Source organism: Bidens hawaiensis, unplaced genomic scaffold (assembly GCF_021521415.1).
Source record: "Bidens hawaiensis isolate Kalapana, Puna unplaced genomic scaffold, B.hawaiensis_p1.1 tig00027644_1, whole genome shotgun sequence".
NCBI classification, from domain to species: domain Eukaryota; kingdom Viridiplantae; phylum Streptophyta; class Magnoliopsida; order Asterales; family Asteraceae; genus Bidens; species Bidens hawaiensis.
The window spans coordinates 9,421-29,033 of record NW_027494483.1 but is presented as its reverse complement, the minus strand read 5'-3'; the positions used below and the strand labels follow the sequence as shown (position 1 = coordinate 29,033).

The window sequence follows — 19,613 nt, the reverse complement described above, 5'->3', positions numbered from 1 at the left end:
TGTGGTACAACATATATATAATATGCACCCCTTATTTCCTTCGGCTTTCATCTTCTCCGGCCATGGTCGGTTAAGGTGATATGCTACATAGGGACTCATTATAGTCATTGATTATACTATTTTCCTTTAATGCTTACTAGTCTTGTTTATATTGTAAGTAGTTTAGTTTCTAATTCATGTTTTAAAGAGTTCCATGGTATTGGGTATGAAGTCACTAGCCTAGGTTTTATCCCGAGTTGCGAACCGAACCAAAACCGAACTCTTGTTTACTAGTTTTGTTTTAATAGTTAAATAAACATGTTTATGTAAGATTTGAATATTATAACTTCTAAAATCATTTTTATAGTTCTATGGTATTTGGGTATGTGGCAACCATCCTCGGTAACATTCCGAGTCAAGGACCGAACCAAAATTGAACTAAACCGAGTTCACTCGTTTAAGACACACAAGTGTGTTTTGGGCCACCGAAACTCATCTTTTCTTCAAGAATGTATTTTAAACTAATTTTAAGTTATTTTCTCAACATACTTGGTGTGTCGGAATCCAAATTGATCTTATAACAAGTTTGGACCGGTGAAACCAAATACTCGATTAACGGACATTAAGGTTCTTCACAATAGAACAATATGCTTGGTTAAGTCTTTTGATTTTTATTGAGTTATCTCATAACATTTATCACTTTGGAAAGTTGACTTTGAGTTTAGTTAATTATCTAGCTCAAATTGACAAATCTGAACACTCGATTAAAACCCCATTTTGGTATTTATATAACCAAGGGTTTTTGCAATAGTGCAATATAACCCACATAATTACTTGACATAGGGTGAGTATTATTTATGAATGAAATACCAAAACCCGGTTTCGGGTAAACTTACTTTTCAAGAAACATGTCTTTAACTTCTCAAATATTTATATTTTAAACCATAGAATTCATTTATTTAATTTACTTGTCATATTTACTTTAAACTCTTTCAAGACTACCTACTAACTTAAGACCCGTTCAATCAAGGTCTTGCTCATTAAACCGATCTCTGATTATTCATGAATCAATCTTTCAAGTTACTTAGTTAACGTGAGTACATTTCATCCCCCGTTTTCACTTTTATACTTTTGGGGGGTAACATGCATACTTATCCAAAACAAGAACGATTTATAATACTCTATCTTCAAACCACAAACTTTAGGGTGTATGATACTTAGAATACTCGCTCTATTGTGTGTTATATGTTTCATATGCTTTACGTGCACGAGTGTTTATTTTATGATGTTGTGGAACGCTATAAGTATGATCATACGCACCCCTAACTACTTAGCCTTGTGCAAGTAGCATAGGGCATCATTATCTGAGTATGTCGGTTGTTACCGATTAAAAAGGATCCTCTTTTACATATGTTTTACATACCACGATTGATGCTTTTATTTATAGTCTCATATACGTTTGTGGATTTCGCTTATATTATATATACTCAAAAATATGAAATTGCTCACCAACATACGTGTTGACAAATATTATTTTATGCATTATTACAGGTTTGATTATTACTTTACTTGGAGTTTGAGGACGCCATTCTATTTGATACCGCTAGGTTATTAGAAGAATGAACAATATGTATTTCTTGTATTTGTTGTTTATTTGTATGAACGAGATGTACTACTTTTGTGATTGAATGAAATTAATGAGTTGATTAAATATTGTCACTTTAATAGTGTCTTGTGTTCATGGGCAATCCGTTGCACCCCGTCATGTTTAGCCGCCTTTGGTCGGGGGTGTGACATTGAGCCTCAATAAGTATGATCATATGCACCCCTAACTAGCCTTGTGCTAGTAGAATAGGGCCTCATTATTTATGATTTATATACCGCAATTGTTGCTTTTAATTATAATTTCATATACGAATTGTGGATTTTGCCTCATATTATATATACTCAAAAGTATGAAATTGCTCACCAACATACGTGTTGATAAATTATATTTTATACATTGTTACAGGTTTGATTATTGGTTGGTTGGAGTTTGGAAGACACTAAGTTATCTTGAGACCGTTTAGGTTATTAGAAGAATGAACAATTTATTTCTTGCATTTGGTGTTATTTCGTATGAACGATGTTGTGTTACTTTTGATGATTAAATGAAGTGAATGATTTGTTTAAATATAGTCACTTTAATAGTGTCTTGTGTTCTTGAGCAATCCGTTGCACCCCGTCATGTTCCGCCACCTTTGATTGGGGAGTGACATAAATATATATATATATATATATATATCTGTGTGTGTGTGTGTGTGTGGAAAGTATATGCTAGAAACCTCCTCCAGTAGTGAAAACCCTTGAAACTCAAAATGTGCGGTTAAAATGAGGTCACATCTCCAAATCACTTATTTTTAATTCAATAATCATAAAAGTCATATTGGTCTTTTGCATAACTTGTCTCTCTCTTCATGTACCTGACTAATAATGATAAAATCATATTTTTAAATACATTTTCACATTATCTTCAAAACCCATAGTTTCTCTCTCTCTCTCTCCATCTCTATCTTTTTCTGGTGGCTATATGTGGTGGCGGATCTGGTGTGTATGGTGGTTTTCCCCGAACGGTTATTTGTCGTCGTCTATGGCAGTGCTAGTAGTGGTGCCAGAGATGCGGCGAGGAGGGGTGACGCTTGCAGTTTTCCGGCAACAATTAGCCGGCGACGATTCCATTTTTCTGAATAGATCTTGTTTCAACCCCACTATTGTTCCTGGTAACCATCGACTTGTTTCACCCCACCATTTTTTTCATATCTGATCTTTTTTTGAATCTTATTCTTTAATCTAAGAGTTTTTCTGCTTATTTTTTACTTTTAGTTTTACTGATAATAATAGGTGAAATCTGATGTTAAGAACTTAAAGGAAAATCTTGAATGATATATAACTTGAAGAAAAACCTGGGTAGGTGAAATCTTTTTCAAATCTTCAATTTCTGTCCAGAATTTGTTGGTATTTTGACTTTATATTCTAGTTGCTGTTGTTATTAGGGGTACATCTTTGATGAATCAGGTAACAATGTATTATGAATCTTGGGTTTTTTAATAACCCTTATCAAACCTACTTTGCAATTGTTTTATGGTTGTTATTACTTTTTAAATAAGTTAGCAAATAGACTTTGATGAAGGAATGTTGGTGTTTAAGTTATGATAAATTGTTATGACTTTCTGATTTTACCAAAAAAATGATTTTGAACTTTCCATCTATGTATGTGATGTGTTGTAAAACACACTTACTTTCCTTATGATTTTATCATGGTTTTTATGCTTAATTGTTTATTTTATGAAAGTATTGGGGGTTAAGTGCAATAATTTACAAAGTTTAAATGTTAATTGTAGGTTTATGAAAGATGGTGAAAAAAGAGTTAAGTTGAAAGACTTTAGGGGCCTTTTTGGTCAAGTTTTAAAGCTACAACTCAAGGCCCGACCCAAGCCTACAAGTTAGAAGCCTTACATGATATTATATTAAGTTAATTAACTTAGTTTTCAGCCATTATCCAGCCCTAAACCGAAATAAAAAAAAACCCCAACTCCTACATAGTTCCGATCGGCAACAGCAAAGGAGAAGGAAAAAAAGAACTTGTGGAGGCTGTGGTGGCTGTTGTGACGGCTGGAAAGGAAGAAGAACACCAAGGAGAGTCTTGTGCAGCTGCTAGGCATCATAAACACTGATTAACTCAGCTCATAAACCCTAAGTAATCATTCGTAAACTTTGTTTTTTTGTTCAAGAACCCTAACTAGTTGAATTGATCTTTTTCTTTGGATTGTTTTGCAAGTAATTGATTGTTTGACTTTGATTTAGTTATTCTTGGATCTTGAATGAGTTTGATTATGTTTATGTTGATGTTTATGATGTTTTACTTGAATGTTAATGGCTGTCCAAACTTAATGAGTAGCTAATTTTGTTTGTTCTACCTAGGTTTGATGAATATTGTTAGGTTTTGACTAGTAATATGGATTGTTAATGATCATGGCTTAAATTGTTAATGTAAAGTTTGATTTAACAGTAAATTAGATTATGTTTTGTGGCTGTGTTTTGTTTGATTATACCTAATAACCTCGTGCTTTAATTAATTGAATCGGTTTTGATTAGTTGTTGCATGTTTAAGGCTCTTTACTTTGTGTTTAGGGTTTATTTGCAGGAAGTACAACCGTAGGGATAAGTGGGTAAATTAATTAGATAAAATCAGTTGTGAAACACCTTCTTAGAGACCGAGAGGTGATAAGAAGTAAACCCGTCTCATTACTTTTACTTGTTAGAATTAAGATCGTGCGAGAGCGGGTTTTGTTCTTGTCGGGTTTAGATGTTTGAGCGATTAGTTTGTCTAGTTTAAGTTAAGTTGAATCGTTCCTCTATCCTTGGTTGTGTAGTATTTGTTTCCATTAGGCTAGTGTGTCGGTGAGACCGAGAGGTGAGTCGGCATTAGAACACGTTAATAATTTGTTTTCCCGGTTTGTTCTTAAAATCAACTAAGATAAGTTAGAGTTTGTTAGTGAGACCGAGAGGTGATCTGACCTTCTTGAGCGAACCTTAGTTGTGTCATCCTTTAGAACCGGTGTCGTGAGAGTTTTCAATCCATTGTCTTGTCATCTCCTTCAATATGATTCTTACCTAGGTAGACGTTTTTATCACTGCAGTCAAAGTTTCCGAAGTTTTGTCAAAAGTTTTCATTTAGTTAAGTTAAGTAGTTAAATCAAATCTAAAAAAAATTAATTAAATATTTCGGTGAGTCTTGGTTAGAGTTTAGTGATTATAAACGTTTTCATGTGTCTTCGAGTTCGATATCCGGACTTTCCTCATCTGTGCTATACGCGACCAGTACACTTGCCGTTTGTGTGAACTAGGATAGATTGTTTGGTTTTTAAAGCTTAGTTGCGACTTGTGTTTTATTTATATATATATTTTCGCACATCAGTATGTATATATAATGCTTGAGTTTTTTCGATTTGGGTGTTTTTTTCATATATATTTCCCCAAAATTTTAGTGATTTTGTTGGTTCAACACATTGGGGTGTTATACAAAATAATTAAATCTATCATTTTTCGGATCTGTGCAGTTGAAATTGATGTTATAAAACCATAACTCAATCAAAAATTATTTATAATATCTTGTTGAGCATTAATAACCTATGTTTTTTTTTTGTTTTTAAACATATGTTTAATTTAAACAGTTAACATATGTTTTATATTACTTCTAGACCAGAAACCCGCTAAGAGATCGACCTGTGGTGGGATGGATTTCCAAAACGTATGTTTTATAATAGATGTGATGATGACATAAAGAAAAAAAGGAAGATGAGCTGAATTGGATTGACTTAAGATGAAAAAGAAACACATTTTTTTGAAAGAGTGTTTTTTTTATATTGCAGTTCCTCCTAAAATGTATGTTATTTCCGCAGTCACTTGGGGCCGGATTCCTGTTGGTTATCGATATTTTAAAGAAAAAGAGGAAGCTGAGCTGAATTGGATTGAGTTAAGATGAAAAAGAAATATATTTTTTTAAGAGTGTTTATTTTGTAAGAGAGAGTGTGTGATGGTGACATAAAATGTGTGGAGATGTGTAGGAGGGAGAGTGTAATAGTGACATAAAATGTAGGGATAAAAGTGTGTGGATATGTGTAGGAGAGAGAGAGAGATTGATTGTGACATATTTTATTTTTTTTAATAAAAATATACCCCTAAAAGTGGTGAAAGGTTCTTTTAAATCATATCAATTTTTTTACTTTTGATTTTTTTTCATGTTGACTATTATAAAATTCAAATCCTTATTTTTTGTATAGTTTTTTTAATGTTAATAATATCTTCTGAAAGAACAAGAAAGTTTTAAAATTCTTATGATACACCATGCACCTCATCGTTTGACGACCTGCATTACTTAGTCGCCGGAAAACAAATGAGCACAATAATTTAGAGATTTAAATTCTTTAATAGAAAATTTGTTGTTATTAAAATGAGATTCACAAATAAGGAGAAAGAAAGTAATGGTGTCATAAAATAATATATGTGATGATTACATAAAGTATTGGAAGTGATTGTGACGTATTTTATTTTAATTTTTTTAATAAAAATACACCTTTAAAGGTGATGGGGTCATATCACATTTTTTTACTTTTGATATCTTTTCATGATAACTATTTAAGTACTTCAAATCCTTATTGATTTATGTATAGTTTATTTTACATTAATAACATCTTAATAAATAAGAAAGTTGGAGATATAGGATTTAAAGTTTAATTTATTAGTAATATTGGTGAATTAGATAGATAGAAAAATTGGATAATAACATTTCGGTACAAAAAAAAATACCATACGTTTTTGCATATTTAAAAATATGAATACAAACGTAACGTATGTTTAAAAAACATACGTTTTTGCATGTTAAAACATGTTTCTTTGACAACAGTAACATACGTTTAAAAAACAAACTCTTAAGACCACCCCGTCCCGCCGTCTTTTTTTCCCGTACAAATAGTTGAAGATATAGTACAAAATTCAAGATTTCTTTATGAATCGCAACAAAAACCAGAGAAAAGTTTAAATCTTTTTAAGAGCCAACGATAAAAAGAAAAATGAAGCTCTTTTTCTACTCTAAAATAACAAATTTCTAAAGATGTAAAATAATATCCAAAAATAAACAAAATTTCTAAAAACATCTTAGAAAAAACTAAAGTATTAAAACGACCAAATCTGAACTTTGTCCACATAGTACCTTAAAATAGAAAAAAACTAAAAACGACGAGATCTTAGCAGCTTTCATCCATAAATTCTTGTTAAGAACTTTGTCAATATAAAATATCCATATCTGAACCTTTCGTAGAGGAAAATCACCGGATCAAGTGGTAAACGATTGGCTTGCGACTTCCGGCAACGACGGTGGCCGTGAATCCGTTTTGTGGATATGGATATGGGTTTTGGATCGTTTCGATATGCTTTGGATCGTGGTTTTGATTAACATCATCATATTTAAATTCTTGTTTGTTGTGTGAATGAAAGATGAAGGAAGAGAGAGAGAGAGAGTTGTGGTTTGAATAATGAAAAGAGAATGAAAGATAAAGGAAGAGAGAGAGTCGTGGTTTGAATAATGAAAAGAGAAAGAGAGAGGACTAGAATTTAAGATGAAGGAAAATGCATTAAATAACATAAAGCAGAATATACAAAATTACAATGTTGCCCTTTTGTATATTTTTAATACATTTTTAATATGATAATATTATTTATTTTAATCATTCAGTCTCAACCATTCATTCATCAAGATCAATGGCTAGTATAGAGTTTTCAGGGTTTTCACAACTGGTATATAAAGAGGCATTAACATCGAAAATTTGATACCGGAAATCCAAAACATTTACGAAAGAGCTTGTAGCACATTAATATTATTGTATGTAAAAATGTAATCCTCCTTATGAGATTGAGGGTTCATGTCTCATAATAGATAATGGATATGTTGTAAATTTCAGAGTATTGTTAGTTGGTGTGTATTAGACGTTCTAGAAAAGAAAAAAGAAAGCTAGAATATTAAATTGTTTGTACAACGATGCGTTACCAATAATTTGTCTCTTGTGCATCCAACCATCCCATGTCTTTGTTGCTATAATTATGCTTTTTCTACATTTGAGCCCAAAACCAAATCCTTAGTACGTTTTGACATGATTTGATTTCAAGAAAGTAAAAGCGCTACTCAAGATTTAACAGATTTTAACTTACGGTAAAAAAATCTGCTAAAATCGAGCGTAAGAGCACCCATAGTGCTCGTGTTGTGAGTGTGGTTTGTGTGACTTGGATCACGGACATACTAAAGAGATGGTGGTAGGAGTGATGTGGATAAAAGTCCGTGGAGCCAAGTTTGTGTAGCTTGACTAGAAGACCGACGGGTTGTGGGTCACCCGCACTCACACACACACACATATATCTATATATATTCTTTTAATATTATTTTAATATGGTTCGTAAAGGTTTGGTGTTGTGGAAGAAAGTATGGGTGTACAAGAAACCGATTCGAAACCTAACAAAAAACCGACAGTTAGGTTTTACGTTTTTGTAAAGATTGAACCGAATTCAAATTATTATTTTTTTTATTATTTACTTTAAGTAATTTACAAAAAATTTAATAAATATGTAACTCAAATATTCTTGGTCAAATGTATAATAGCCAATAATAAGCAATTAACAAAATTACTTATATCTAAATGTAAATTCATTATTTCCGGCCTAAAGTTTTCAAGCTCACATGACAAAAGCCGAAAAAACAGGAACCCAACATTTTTAAAAATTCAAAAACCCCAAAGTTTTGGTTTAGCCCAAAGTCACATCATGCACACTAGAGGTGTTCGTGGTTCGGTTTCAAACCGTGAAACCGCCCGAATTGATCATTGGTTCGGTTTCACGGTTGGTTTGTTACTTACTTTTCGGTCGGTCGGTTTCGATATATTCAAACCGTAGCGAACGGTTTGGTTTACGGTTTATACGAAAACCAACCGTATAAAACCGAACCGGATCGTACGAATTTATTATTAAATTTATAAATATTTTATTTTATATTGTATATATGTGAGATATTATTACACATAATTAAAATTAAATTTATTTTAACCATATTAAAACCAGATTAAATGAAAAGTGCCTAGTACTAACTTACGAAGTAGTCTAAGTCTATTCTTAAATCTTAACAGTGTAAGTCGGCTCTCTTCTTTGTAATTTTTTTGAATTCAAGTCCCAACACTAAAACATTAATTATGGAGTTTCTCTTGGAAAAACTTTTGTTTTATTCGATTGTGGATAACCTTGAAAACCAGTTGAATTTTGTAAATTACGAGCAGCTTTGTATATGGCGGCATGCCTTATTTCGGCCCATCTGTACAACGAGCCCAAACCATGAAACCAAATCGAAACAAAACCATTACTAACGATTTAATTTGGTTCGGTTAAAGGGTTCAATGGTTTGGTTTTGGTTTACAAAATAAAAAACCGTTATTAACGATTTGATGCACGATTTAGCCTAAAAACCGTGAAAACCGGACCGTGAGCAACTCTAATGCACACCTTTAAGTTAAGAAAGTGAAGGCTTTAAACAAAAGTTTGGAATTTAAAATCTGACTGTGTAAGAAGTAAGGGGGGCTTTATAGGTTTTGGGAAAGAAATAGAGGGTGGTTAATGTAATATTAAGTCATTAAAAATAATAATAATAATAATAATAATAATAATAATAATAATATGATTAAAAGAAAAGCATCGCACCCAAGTCATGCGATTCTCCTCCATCTCTCCATCCTGATCGCTGATTCTACCAATAGGTATGTATGATTCATGATTTGTATATCATTATTATTATTATTAACTCTTGAATTATAATTAGAATCTATCTATATTATTATTAATCTTTGTAGCGTCTAATTTGTTTAGGGTTTTTTTTGGGCGTTTTTACTTATGTGTTAAAAATTAATTGATGCTATTCGGGTATTTGATTTTCTTTATGTTGGTTCAATTTGTTGCCTTCAAGTTTTTGTCTAATTGAATGTGACTATGTGAAATATGTAAATCAACACAATATATTTGTTTGAGTGTTCGTGTTCGTGTTCGTTTACAGGCCTAGGTATAGGTGTGTATCAATGAATTATACAGTATTTTCTTTCATCAAGTGTGGTTTGTGTATTATAATCGTATCGGAAGTACAACCCTAATGTCGCCTTCAAGATAATTGGGTCTAGGAAATTCATGATTGAGATTGGATGGAGTGTCTTATTCCATGCTCGTTTAACAACTAGTATTTGTGTACTTCAGTCAGATTCTTAAATATGGGTCAAAGTGCTTCAATTAGATGTTTAACAGTCTGATTGAAATGCACACATATTGGTTGTTAAACGGGGCCTTGAATAAACATCCCATCTTCGTTCTTAAATATGAAGTTCTATGGTCCAAACATCTCAAAGCCGATGTGATTATGAAACATAAAACTACTTTATACCATGGCTTACCAAGAAAATACTGCATGATACACTGATATGCAGTATGCACATAAACCCCCCTTCAATTCAACTATACTAATTTTGGCTATATTACTCGGTCATTTGCATACTTTTTAATAAACCCCAAGCCTTCGTAGTCCTCTAATTTGGTTCTGGCAATGATAAAATATTTGAGTAACGTTAATTCGATTATAATATCTATATATAAACAATGACATCCAGAAACCAATCGGTTATGGTTAATCAGTTTTACATGTTGATTCGGGTCGGTTAAGCGTGAACTGGAATTGGTTGTGAAATGTTTTGATCTGACAAAAAAGCCCAAAAAATGTAATGGGCCTCAAAAGTTTAGGCTTGTAACTTTTTAACTACTTGATAAATTGTTAATACTTATTAGACATTTGGGCTTGAATAATTTATGTTTTGTCATTTGGCATTTTTATATATTGCATAGCATTCAAGAAATAGTTATATGCAGATAGTGGGTTGGGTCGTTTAACCGTGTTGTCACTAAATTGTGGGTCGGTTCGGTTTTGTCGGATATGGTAATATGAATAACCAAAACAACCTGCTAATTTTGGTTTCCAAAAAAAGTATCCAAAACCGTCCCATCAGAAGTTAGTTACGCTTGGTTAACTCGGTTATGTGTCGATTAATTTGGTTTTATGCACACCCCTAAACCTAACGACCAACAAAATTAAAATATATAGCCACTCGCATTGTTTATCTTTATAGTTTATGCAATGAAAGTTTTTTTAAAATTCACCATATAATATTATATACGACTTGTAAGCTTACGTGTCAGTCAGTGGTTTCCATAAACAGAAACGCATCCAATGGAGAAAAAAACAGCTTCTAGTTTATTTGTTAATGATGGTTCGTTTATGGAGCGGTTTAAACAACTTCAACAAGAAAAGGAATCTAAACCAGAGCCAACTTTATCAGGGCCCACAAAATCTAAGCCTGATATAAGTAATAGTGGCTCTAAAGCTAGTGATTCATTCAAAGTCAACAAAAGTTCAACAGGAAAGCTTGCGTTCAGCCTGAAACAGAAGTCAAAACTTGTGGCTCCAGCTGTCAAGTTAAGTGAAGATGAGGATGAAGATGAAAATGGGCCAATAAAGAGGCAGAAGGTGGACCAGTTTGATGTTTCAGAACAGCCACTAAAACAAGTTGTTGGTAATTGCAGCTTTTGTTATGCTATTATTTTCTCATCGACTATTTTCCAACGTATACATAAATTTTATAGAAGTGAATTTTTTTTGTTAGAGCATCACCAACGGTGCGTTTTTGCTCATTTTAGAGGCCTAGGTAGCCCTGTTTTACTGTTTTTCACCATTGCGGTTAATTGTTTTGAGAGGTGTTAAGAGGCCTCTTGATTTTGGCTAAGAACTAGAAAAACCGGATGGTGGTGGGGTGGGTCGATGGCAGGTGGTGGGGGGGAGGTGGGTGATAATTGTATAATAAGTATATGCGTGTGTGTATTGTATATAAATAATTTTGTTTTTAAATTTATACTTTATAGTATAACAAATTAAAGATTAATAAACTTTATGCTTTAAAACTTAATAATCTATTTTTTATACTATAATTTATAACTTTTAAAATTTTAAATTTCCCTCAAACAGCTGCTTTTTCATATTTCAGACGTTTATGAATTTTGAAGTATTATTAAATTAAAGATTTGTTAATTATAAATTTAAATTTCAATAATCTATAATTTTTACGGGTAGTTTATATTTTTAATTACTTATTTATGTAGTTAACTTAAATAATAAAAGATTGGTAATTAAAGTAAATGTAAAAGGTGGTGATGATGTGGCAATGTTTTTGGGTATTTTTGAAAAAATAATGTTTTGCTGATGCGGTGGCTGACTAGTCACGGATTAAAGGTTTGTTGTTGTGGATGGTGGTTGGTTAAAATGGTGTGAAGAGGACAAAACATTTTTGAATTACTTTTGTCTGATGAATGCAGCTAATAATGGAAAGAGATGTTGAGCTAATACATAATGCTCTTGATTTAACCGGTTCTTAAGTGAAATGCAGCAGTACCAAGTGACCCCATTGTAAAGAAGGCTGCAGACAATTTAGCAACTTTTGTCGCAAAAAACGGAAGGCAGATTGAGCATATAACACGTCAAAAGAACCCTGGAGATACCCCTTTCAAGTATGTTTGTTATAGTTATTATTATATTTGGATCTTTCCGTATGTGCAGTCAAATAATTCTTTATCGCTCACGATTTAAAATATGTTAACATTGTTTTTTTGACTTGTAAACAGCTTCCTATTTGATGAAAGCTGTGCTGATTATAAATATTATGAATATCGGCTTGCAGAAGAGGAAAAGATTCTGGGAAAATCTGTGGACTCCCAAATAGCAAATACTGGTTTGTGCAATAGGCCTAACTGTTATTATATACTGTTATTCATTTTGGGTTTTTTTCAGTGGTAACCTAAGAACCGAACAGAATTCTTATTCAGTTCAGTTTCGGTTAATAACTGAATAAACCAATATCAATTGAATTGATTTTTTACTAAAAATTAATTGACTTCTTTAATTTTTATCATAATTCACTAGTAATATGTAAAGACAAGTTGATTTGGTGTAACATTGTTTATTAACTAGTTTAATTAATTATTTTATAAAGGTAAAGTTTATTTGGTATATTTTTTTTATTAAGTGACGAGTATTATTAGTTATTATATAAAGATACGTTAATTTTTTTTATTAACTAACTAATTTAATTAATTTAAAGTACTGTATAAAGATTAAAAGTATTGGGATATATGACATTTTCTTAAAAGAAAAGATATGTGATATATGGAAATTCAGAATTTGCATACCAAAAATTGAACCAAAAACGGGATATTTGGTTTCAAAACTGAACCGAATAATAATGTTTAATGCGGGTTATTCGGTTCTTTTTGTGGTTCCCGATTGGTTTAGTTTTCGGTTTATTTGGTTTCAAATCGAATAATGAACACCCCTACTGAAAACAGGGCATGATACATAGACTGTAGAATTTGGTCTATTTATTATTTGTTTAATTTTTGTATGATTGAACCTTATATGTACTTTCAAAGTGTATGCTCTTTAGATCATTTGTTCATTGAGTTTAGACAGTGATTTTTTTTCATTGTAGTTCACTCTTATCATTTGCACAAAATTTATGTATAAGTGTTCAATGTTTACAAATAATATAATCTTTGTAAGCTATTACAACAGGTGGTACCAAGACTATTGCAACCAATAGCTCTCAAAGATCACATCAGCAACATCCAAATTACCAGACCCCTGCTTCAGCGTTATTTGACGCTACTGAAAGTGCACAGTCGGATCATCGTAATTGACTTGTTTTCGTTGGTTACTTTCATGCCTTGAAATTTTAGATTTCTTATAAGATGTTTGAATTAATTAATCTACGGTTGCAATGAAAATGTGTAATGTAGGTGAAGCCACTGCCCCGTCAGCATCAGACCCAATAGCTATGATGGAATTTTATATGAAAAAGGCTGCGCAAGAAGAAAAGAAAAGACGGCCTAAACACTCCAAAGACGAGATGCCACCTCCTGCTTCTCTCCTAGGTAGGGTTTATGGTTTTCATTTTCCAGTTTTCATACTAATGGAAATATATATATATATATATATATATAGTTATATAATCATATAATTGCACAAGTACAGGTGATGGTAAAAGGGGTCATCATATGGGTGATTATATACCTCTAGAAGAGCTTGACAAATTCATGGCCAGCTGTAATGATGCTGCTGCACAGAAAGCCGCCAAGGAGGCGGCACAAAGGGCGCGAATTCAGGCTGACAATGTTGGTCATAAACTTTTATCCAAAATGGGTTGGAAAGAAGGTAAAGTTAATATGCATTTTGTTATCATATTTAGTGCATAAATTGTTGATAGTATTAATGGCGATTGTAACCTTGACCCGTGTTTATAAATGCAGGTGAAGGGCTTGGGAGCTCTAGAAGTGGGATAGCTGATCCAGTAATGGCGGGTAGTGTGAAGAAGGATAATTTGGGTGTCGGTGCATCTCAATCGGGTGAGGTAACACCCGATGATGATATCTATGAGCAGTATAAGAAGCGTATGATGCTTGGTTACAAACACAGACCAAATCCACTGGTTAGAATACAATTCTTTTTCTCTTATTTGATCGTTTGATACAACAAATTAGCATTTTACGTAAATAACCTCTAAAATCATTCTTGAGTACATTAGATGGTCTCTTGATCATGTTTACTAATTAAATGAGATATCTAATATTTTTGTTTTGCAGGGTAATCCTCGGAAAGCGTATTACTGAGCAATACGAAGCGGAAGGGCTTAAGCTGTTCTGAAGAAATTGTTCTGAAAGAGAAAGAAAGTAGAAATTTGTTTACATGTTTTAAATAATTTGTACCTTGTGACAAAAATGGGAATTGATGTGTGTTGCTTTTGACCATGTATTTTGTTGGTTTTATTTTATGGATTATGGTTGAACTCTTCTTTCACTTTCTGCATTAGTCTTACGATTAAGGTTAATGATAGAGCTTGAATCATCACTTTTGACACTCGTGAAGATAATCAAATTTTTACTATAAATTTTTACAATAGATAATTGATTGAACAATAAAAACTGAAAATAATTTAGCAAGTTTAAAATCAATATGAGAAAATATGCCTTCTTTCGGTTTCAGGTTTCCATGAATGTTACAGTTAATGTTTGAACTGAGATGAACAATAGATAAAGTTCGTGTTTATGTAAACGATTGCGATAATTGAAGATCAAGTACTTGGATTATATAACGCAAGGTAATCACTCAAATACCAATTAGATTATCTAATCCCGAGTCCCTCCCAATTAATCTCGGTTACATACAAAACCAATAATTGACGGCTTAGAACACGAATTCAATAAACTAACAAATTAACAATCAATTCATCAACACCATAATAATTTAAGCAATAAGATCAAACTAATATCTCAGAAATTGTCTAAACATTCAACCAAGCAAACATAATAAACCTTACAATCCGAGGGAAAACACAAAGGAGTTTAGCCGAGCATGATTCGGTTCATCATCTCTTCGATTATAGTAATCACATGAATCAAAAACAAGTATTCACTGATTACACAACTCACAATTGATTGATAGATATGTCAAAAAGACACCCAAAAACCCAATAAAATATGCTGAAAACGGCAGTTACGACTGCCGGACCGTGGCCCACGGTTCACACCGTGGGTCACGGTCCCTCCACGGTGGTCCAAGAACCCACACCGTGGGCCACGGTCCCTCCACGGTGGTCCAAGAACCCACGGTACGGTGTAAACTGTTGTTTTTGAGCTGGGTTAACCGTGAGCCACGGTGGAACACTTGCTCAAGTTCTTGTTTTCTTCATATCTTTCTCGTTTCAACTCCGTTTTCTTCGCCATTTTCGCCCACGTTCTCGTGATTTCATCCTCTATCTCATCATACCTGCAAATAACCACACAACAGTAGTTATCCATTTCACACGAAATTAACACTTAATGCATGGTTTTTTATATCAATTAAGCACACTTAGGTGTAGGGGTGTTAATCGGGTCAACCCGATCGGGTTTCGGGTTAATCGGGTCGTGTTAGTCGGGTTTTTCTTAAAAAAAATATAACCCGCAACCCGACCCTATTAAGGTTCGGGTTAGTCGGGTTCGGGTTATTCGGGTTTCGGGTTTGTCGGGTCGGGTTTGTCGGGTTAATCGGGTTGACCATGTTACTTTATAATTTTAAGTTGTTTTATGTGTTTGTAACTTGTAGGCTTCAAAATTTCTCATTCCACTTAATTTTCAATTTCTTTTACAAGTAATTATCTTATAATTTCACATATAAACCTATGAACGAACCGAACAAACATGAACAAAGGCATGTCTTATTCTTTCATTTAACTTTTAACGAAAACGAACACTTAATTGAACAAATATCTGTGTTCATGATTGTTCATTTAAAATCTAAACGAAGAACTCATGAACATAAATGAACATAATTTAACAAAGATAAATGAACACGAAGGAACATATATGTACATACATTAACGAACACAAACATACATTAACAAACATAAATGAACGCATTTAAATAAACACAAACAAACAAACAAATATAAAACATATTAGGGTGATATAATTACTAAATGTAATTAGTATTTACTAATTTTCTATTAATATGTAAACGAACATGAACGAACGTAATCAAACTTAAATGAACGATCATAAACAAACATTCACAAACATAGATGAACGATTGAAATATGTGTTCATGTTCGTTCGTTTAATTAAATGAAAACAACATAAATGAACTTTCCACCGAACGGTTCATGAACACAACATTATTGCCTCTATGATGCTTATTTCACCTTTTAATCATTGTATTTAAAGTTAAGTATAACCACTAATCGGGTTATTCGGGTTAACCCGAAACCCGACTTTTTCCCAAAAATGAACCCGAAACCCGACCCTATTAACAATTCGGGTTATTCGGTTTGACCCGAATAACCCGATTAATACTTTTTGACCTGATTTAACCCGACCCGAATTTGATTATTCGGGTTTGGGTCGGGTCGGGTTAATCGGGTTCGGGTATTTTGGACACCCCTACTTACGGGTCATCCTCCGATGCACCCGTCACATCCCCACACTTAACCGTTGCTTGCCCCCAAGCAACATATCAACACAAACTTTTTATTACTTTCAACTTGTAACCACCAATCTTACCACAATTCCGGTTCTGTTAAAGTCCCAAGTCATACCCTATTCCCTTATTTTTATCGGTTGAACTACTTCACTTGACTTTCCATTTAAACCATAGATTTCTAACCAAACCTAACATGCTTTCGGTTTTTACCTATACATAACACACATTTACACATTAACCTTTTCTTGGTGATCATCCATACATTTCACATTTAATCAATTCTCCTCGCATACGCTTGTACAATCATCAAATCTCCACCTACATAAATGCTTTGACATGAATGCAAATCAAGAGGGCTTAAAACGGGTTATAATGGGGCCAAGTGTAAGGGTATGGAAGGGAATATTGAAAGTAGCTCAAGCGATCCGATCCGACTTATTACAATCACACTAAGTAACAATGAAATAATCAACTATATACATCACTAACATCATCTTTTTTTTAAACTAATATAATACTTGAACATTGCATACTTAAACATTGCAACTCTAATACAAACTTTTTTTTGAACTAATATAATACTTGAACATTGCATACTTAAACATTGCAACTCTAATACAAACCTTTTTTTTTGTCAGCATAATAAACATAATGCTTAACATATCTAATTGATAAATACTAAAACAATTACATAGAAACCTATTAAGTCGGATCGTTTCGCAATATAACACAAGGGTTGATTAAATAAAAGAATAGGCCCAATAAGGTTTTCTAAAGGAACCAACCCCCACCCCTCTCATATCCTCCCTCATATATGTAATGTATGAGACCCAGCCCCTCAAAACCCACACTATCGCTCATCCAGACGAGGCTTAACCTAAGTGCCTCTACCACTTTTGCACTTATGCCAGGCTAAGATCTCGAAATGCACTAATTGTACAAGTTCTATTGGAGAATATCAACCTTCTCACCAATCATTACGTTATCAATTCTCAAGTATAAACGAACATATTATGCAAGTTATTACACCGAAAGCATGCTAACCTTGACTAGAATAATACATAACCTCCTTCCTTTTTTAAAACAACTAGACAAACATGTCTTTTAGGGAATTGTGACAATGAAAAAGGACCAAAACCTTACCCCGCCATCTTACCACTTTCCGATTTTCTTTTAAATTTTTTTTAAAAAAAATTATTTTTTATTTTTATTTTTATTTTTATTTTTTTGAAAATTTTGAAAAGGGAAATTCCCCCTTCCCCACACTTGGGATACATTGTCCCCAATGTATGGTTTTGAGAAAATAAAAAACAAAGACACTACTAAGTAAAACTCCACTTCCTTCCATGAAAAACCCGGGTTGTTCCCAACACAGTGTCGAAGAGAAATCCATAAGAATTTTCCCACATTTGGTTTTTGCTAAGATGGTAGCTTAAAATACCACTAATAACAAACAAACTAGAAATTATAATGCAAAATAAAAATTAAAATATACAAAATGTACAATTACCACATTTTTGAAACTTTTATGACATTTAAGGTGGGTGACTGACCCACTCCCGTGCAGCTTTCTCGTTATAAGTACGCTCCTTTTCAAGCAATTGTTGCCAGTCTTCCGGCAAACCAGGGTCAGGCCCGAACATCCTCATCCTCCACCATGGATCATTTAAGTTAGGTGGATGTCTCATTTTCGTCTTTTTTGGTCGGCTACCTTTTTCTGTCGCCTTCTCACTCTGTTGATGTTCAAATTCTTTCTTCTCAACTAACCTGTTAATCACAAAACACTCCACTTTCGTGTGACCCTTGCTCAAGGATACACACTTGTTAACAAAATCCGCCTTTAGGCTTTCCTTGTCAACAAAAGAGTTAGTATTATTTTCAAATAATAATAATCGTTTATCACGATTCCCACACTTTATTCCCAGTGTCCCCCTTGGCACAATAAATCACTGCAAGTGAAGTGGCAAGGAAGGCTCTACCCAATATGACTGTGGGTTGCGTGTTAGTTACATTTTTAGCATAATCAAGTACTAAAAAGTCAACTGGGTAACAGATTCCTCCACATGTACCATCACATTATTTAGCATGCATCGGGGAAGTGTATGGGTTTGATCCGCTAAAACCACGGTGGTGTTTACTTTTTGTAGTGGACCAAACTCATACTGATCATATAAACTACCGGGCATGATACTAACACAAGCTCCAAGATCTAGCAGTGCCCGATTAGTTTTAAATTCACCAATTTGGATTGATAAAAGGGGCACTCCTGGGTCTTGAAGTTTACTCGGGATAATATTATTATCAACCCTCTCATCCCTTATTTTGGTTAATTTGTCATTGAAACATTTATCACAAGAACAATTTTCACAAAAAGATGTTTCATTCGGTTGTAATTCAGAGTTATTTTGAAAAAAATTTCATAATTAACCACAATTTCAATCTCATCACTAATATCTTCCACCACCCCCTCAACAAACTGTGGTGTTGGGTCAACTTGAACACTAGAAATTTCAAAATTAGGTAAAAGACATATGCACGATGTTCCCCTTCTTTAAACTCGAGCTGTTTTTCTTCAAATTCGCCACATCGGTTGCAAGTTGACCTATTTGAGTGATCAACGATTGGATGGCTTTGTCACGGACTTCATCCTTTTGCATGCGCACTTCATTAAGTCGATTTCTCCTTTGCATGTCTTGTTGCATCATCTTTAACATGTCCAGAACTTCATTCCCATTTGACCCAATTTGACCGCCACCCCCTTGACCTTGAAACCCCTTGATTTTTATATTGTTGGAAAGGAACATAATTTCCTTGATTTCCTTGAAAATTCGGGTTAGATTGAGTAGCCGGGTTTCCATATCGAAAATTTGGGTGATTTCTTAACCCGGGGTGGTAGGTGTTGGAGTTCATGTTGTAATTCCTACCACCTCCCCCCTTGAAGTGCATTCACCTCTTCCACCGG

At 33.3% G+C, this 19,613-nt stretch overlaps 1 protein-coding gene across 3 annotated transcripts; it reads left to right on the top strand.

Moving 5' to 3' along the window:
- Positions 1-9,239: 9,239 nt before the first annotated feature.
- Positions 9,240-14,497, top strand: LOC143575759 (SURP and G-patch domain-containing protein 1-like protein). 3 transcript variants are annotated; one of them, XM_077060049.1, is made up of 9 exons: positions 9,240-9,315; positions 10,809-11,162; positions 12,030-12,150; positions 12,265-12,371; positions 13,211-13,327; positions 13,435-13,569; positions 13,670-13,849; positions 13,945-14,123; positions 14,278-14,497. In XM_077060049.1, the coding sequence occupies exons 2-9, from the start codon at positions 10,820-10,822 to the stop codon at positions 14,302-14,304; spliced, it is 1,209 nt and encodes a 402-aa protein (XP_076916164.1). In that variant the 5' UTR covers positions 9,240-9,315; positions 10,809-10,819; the 3' UTR covers positions 14,305-14,497. The 3 variants fall into 3 exon arrangements, with proteins under 3 accessions (XP_076916164.1, XP_076916165.1, XP_076916163.1); XM_077060050.1 differs by having other exon boundaries at positions 9,291-9,311; XM_077060048.1 differs by lacking the exon at positions 9,240-9,315 and having other exon boundaries at positions 10,793-11,162.
- The last annotated feature ends 5,116 nt before the right edge of the window (positions 14,498-19,613 follow it).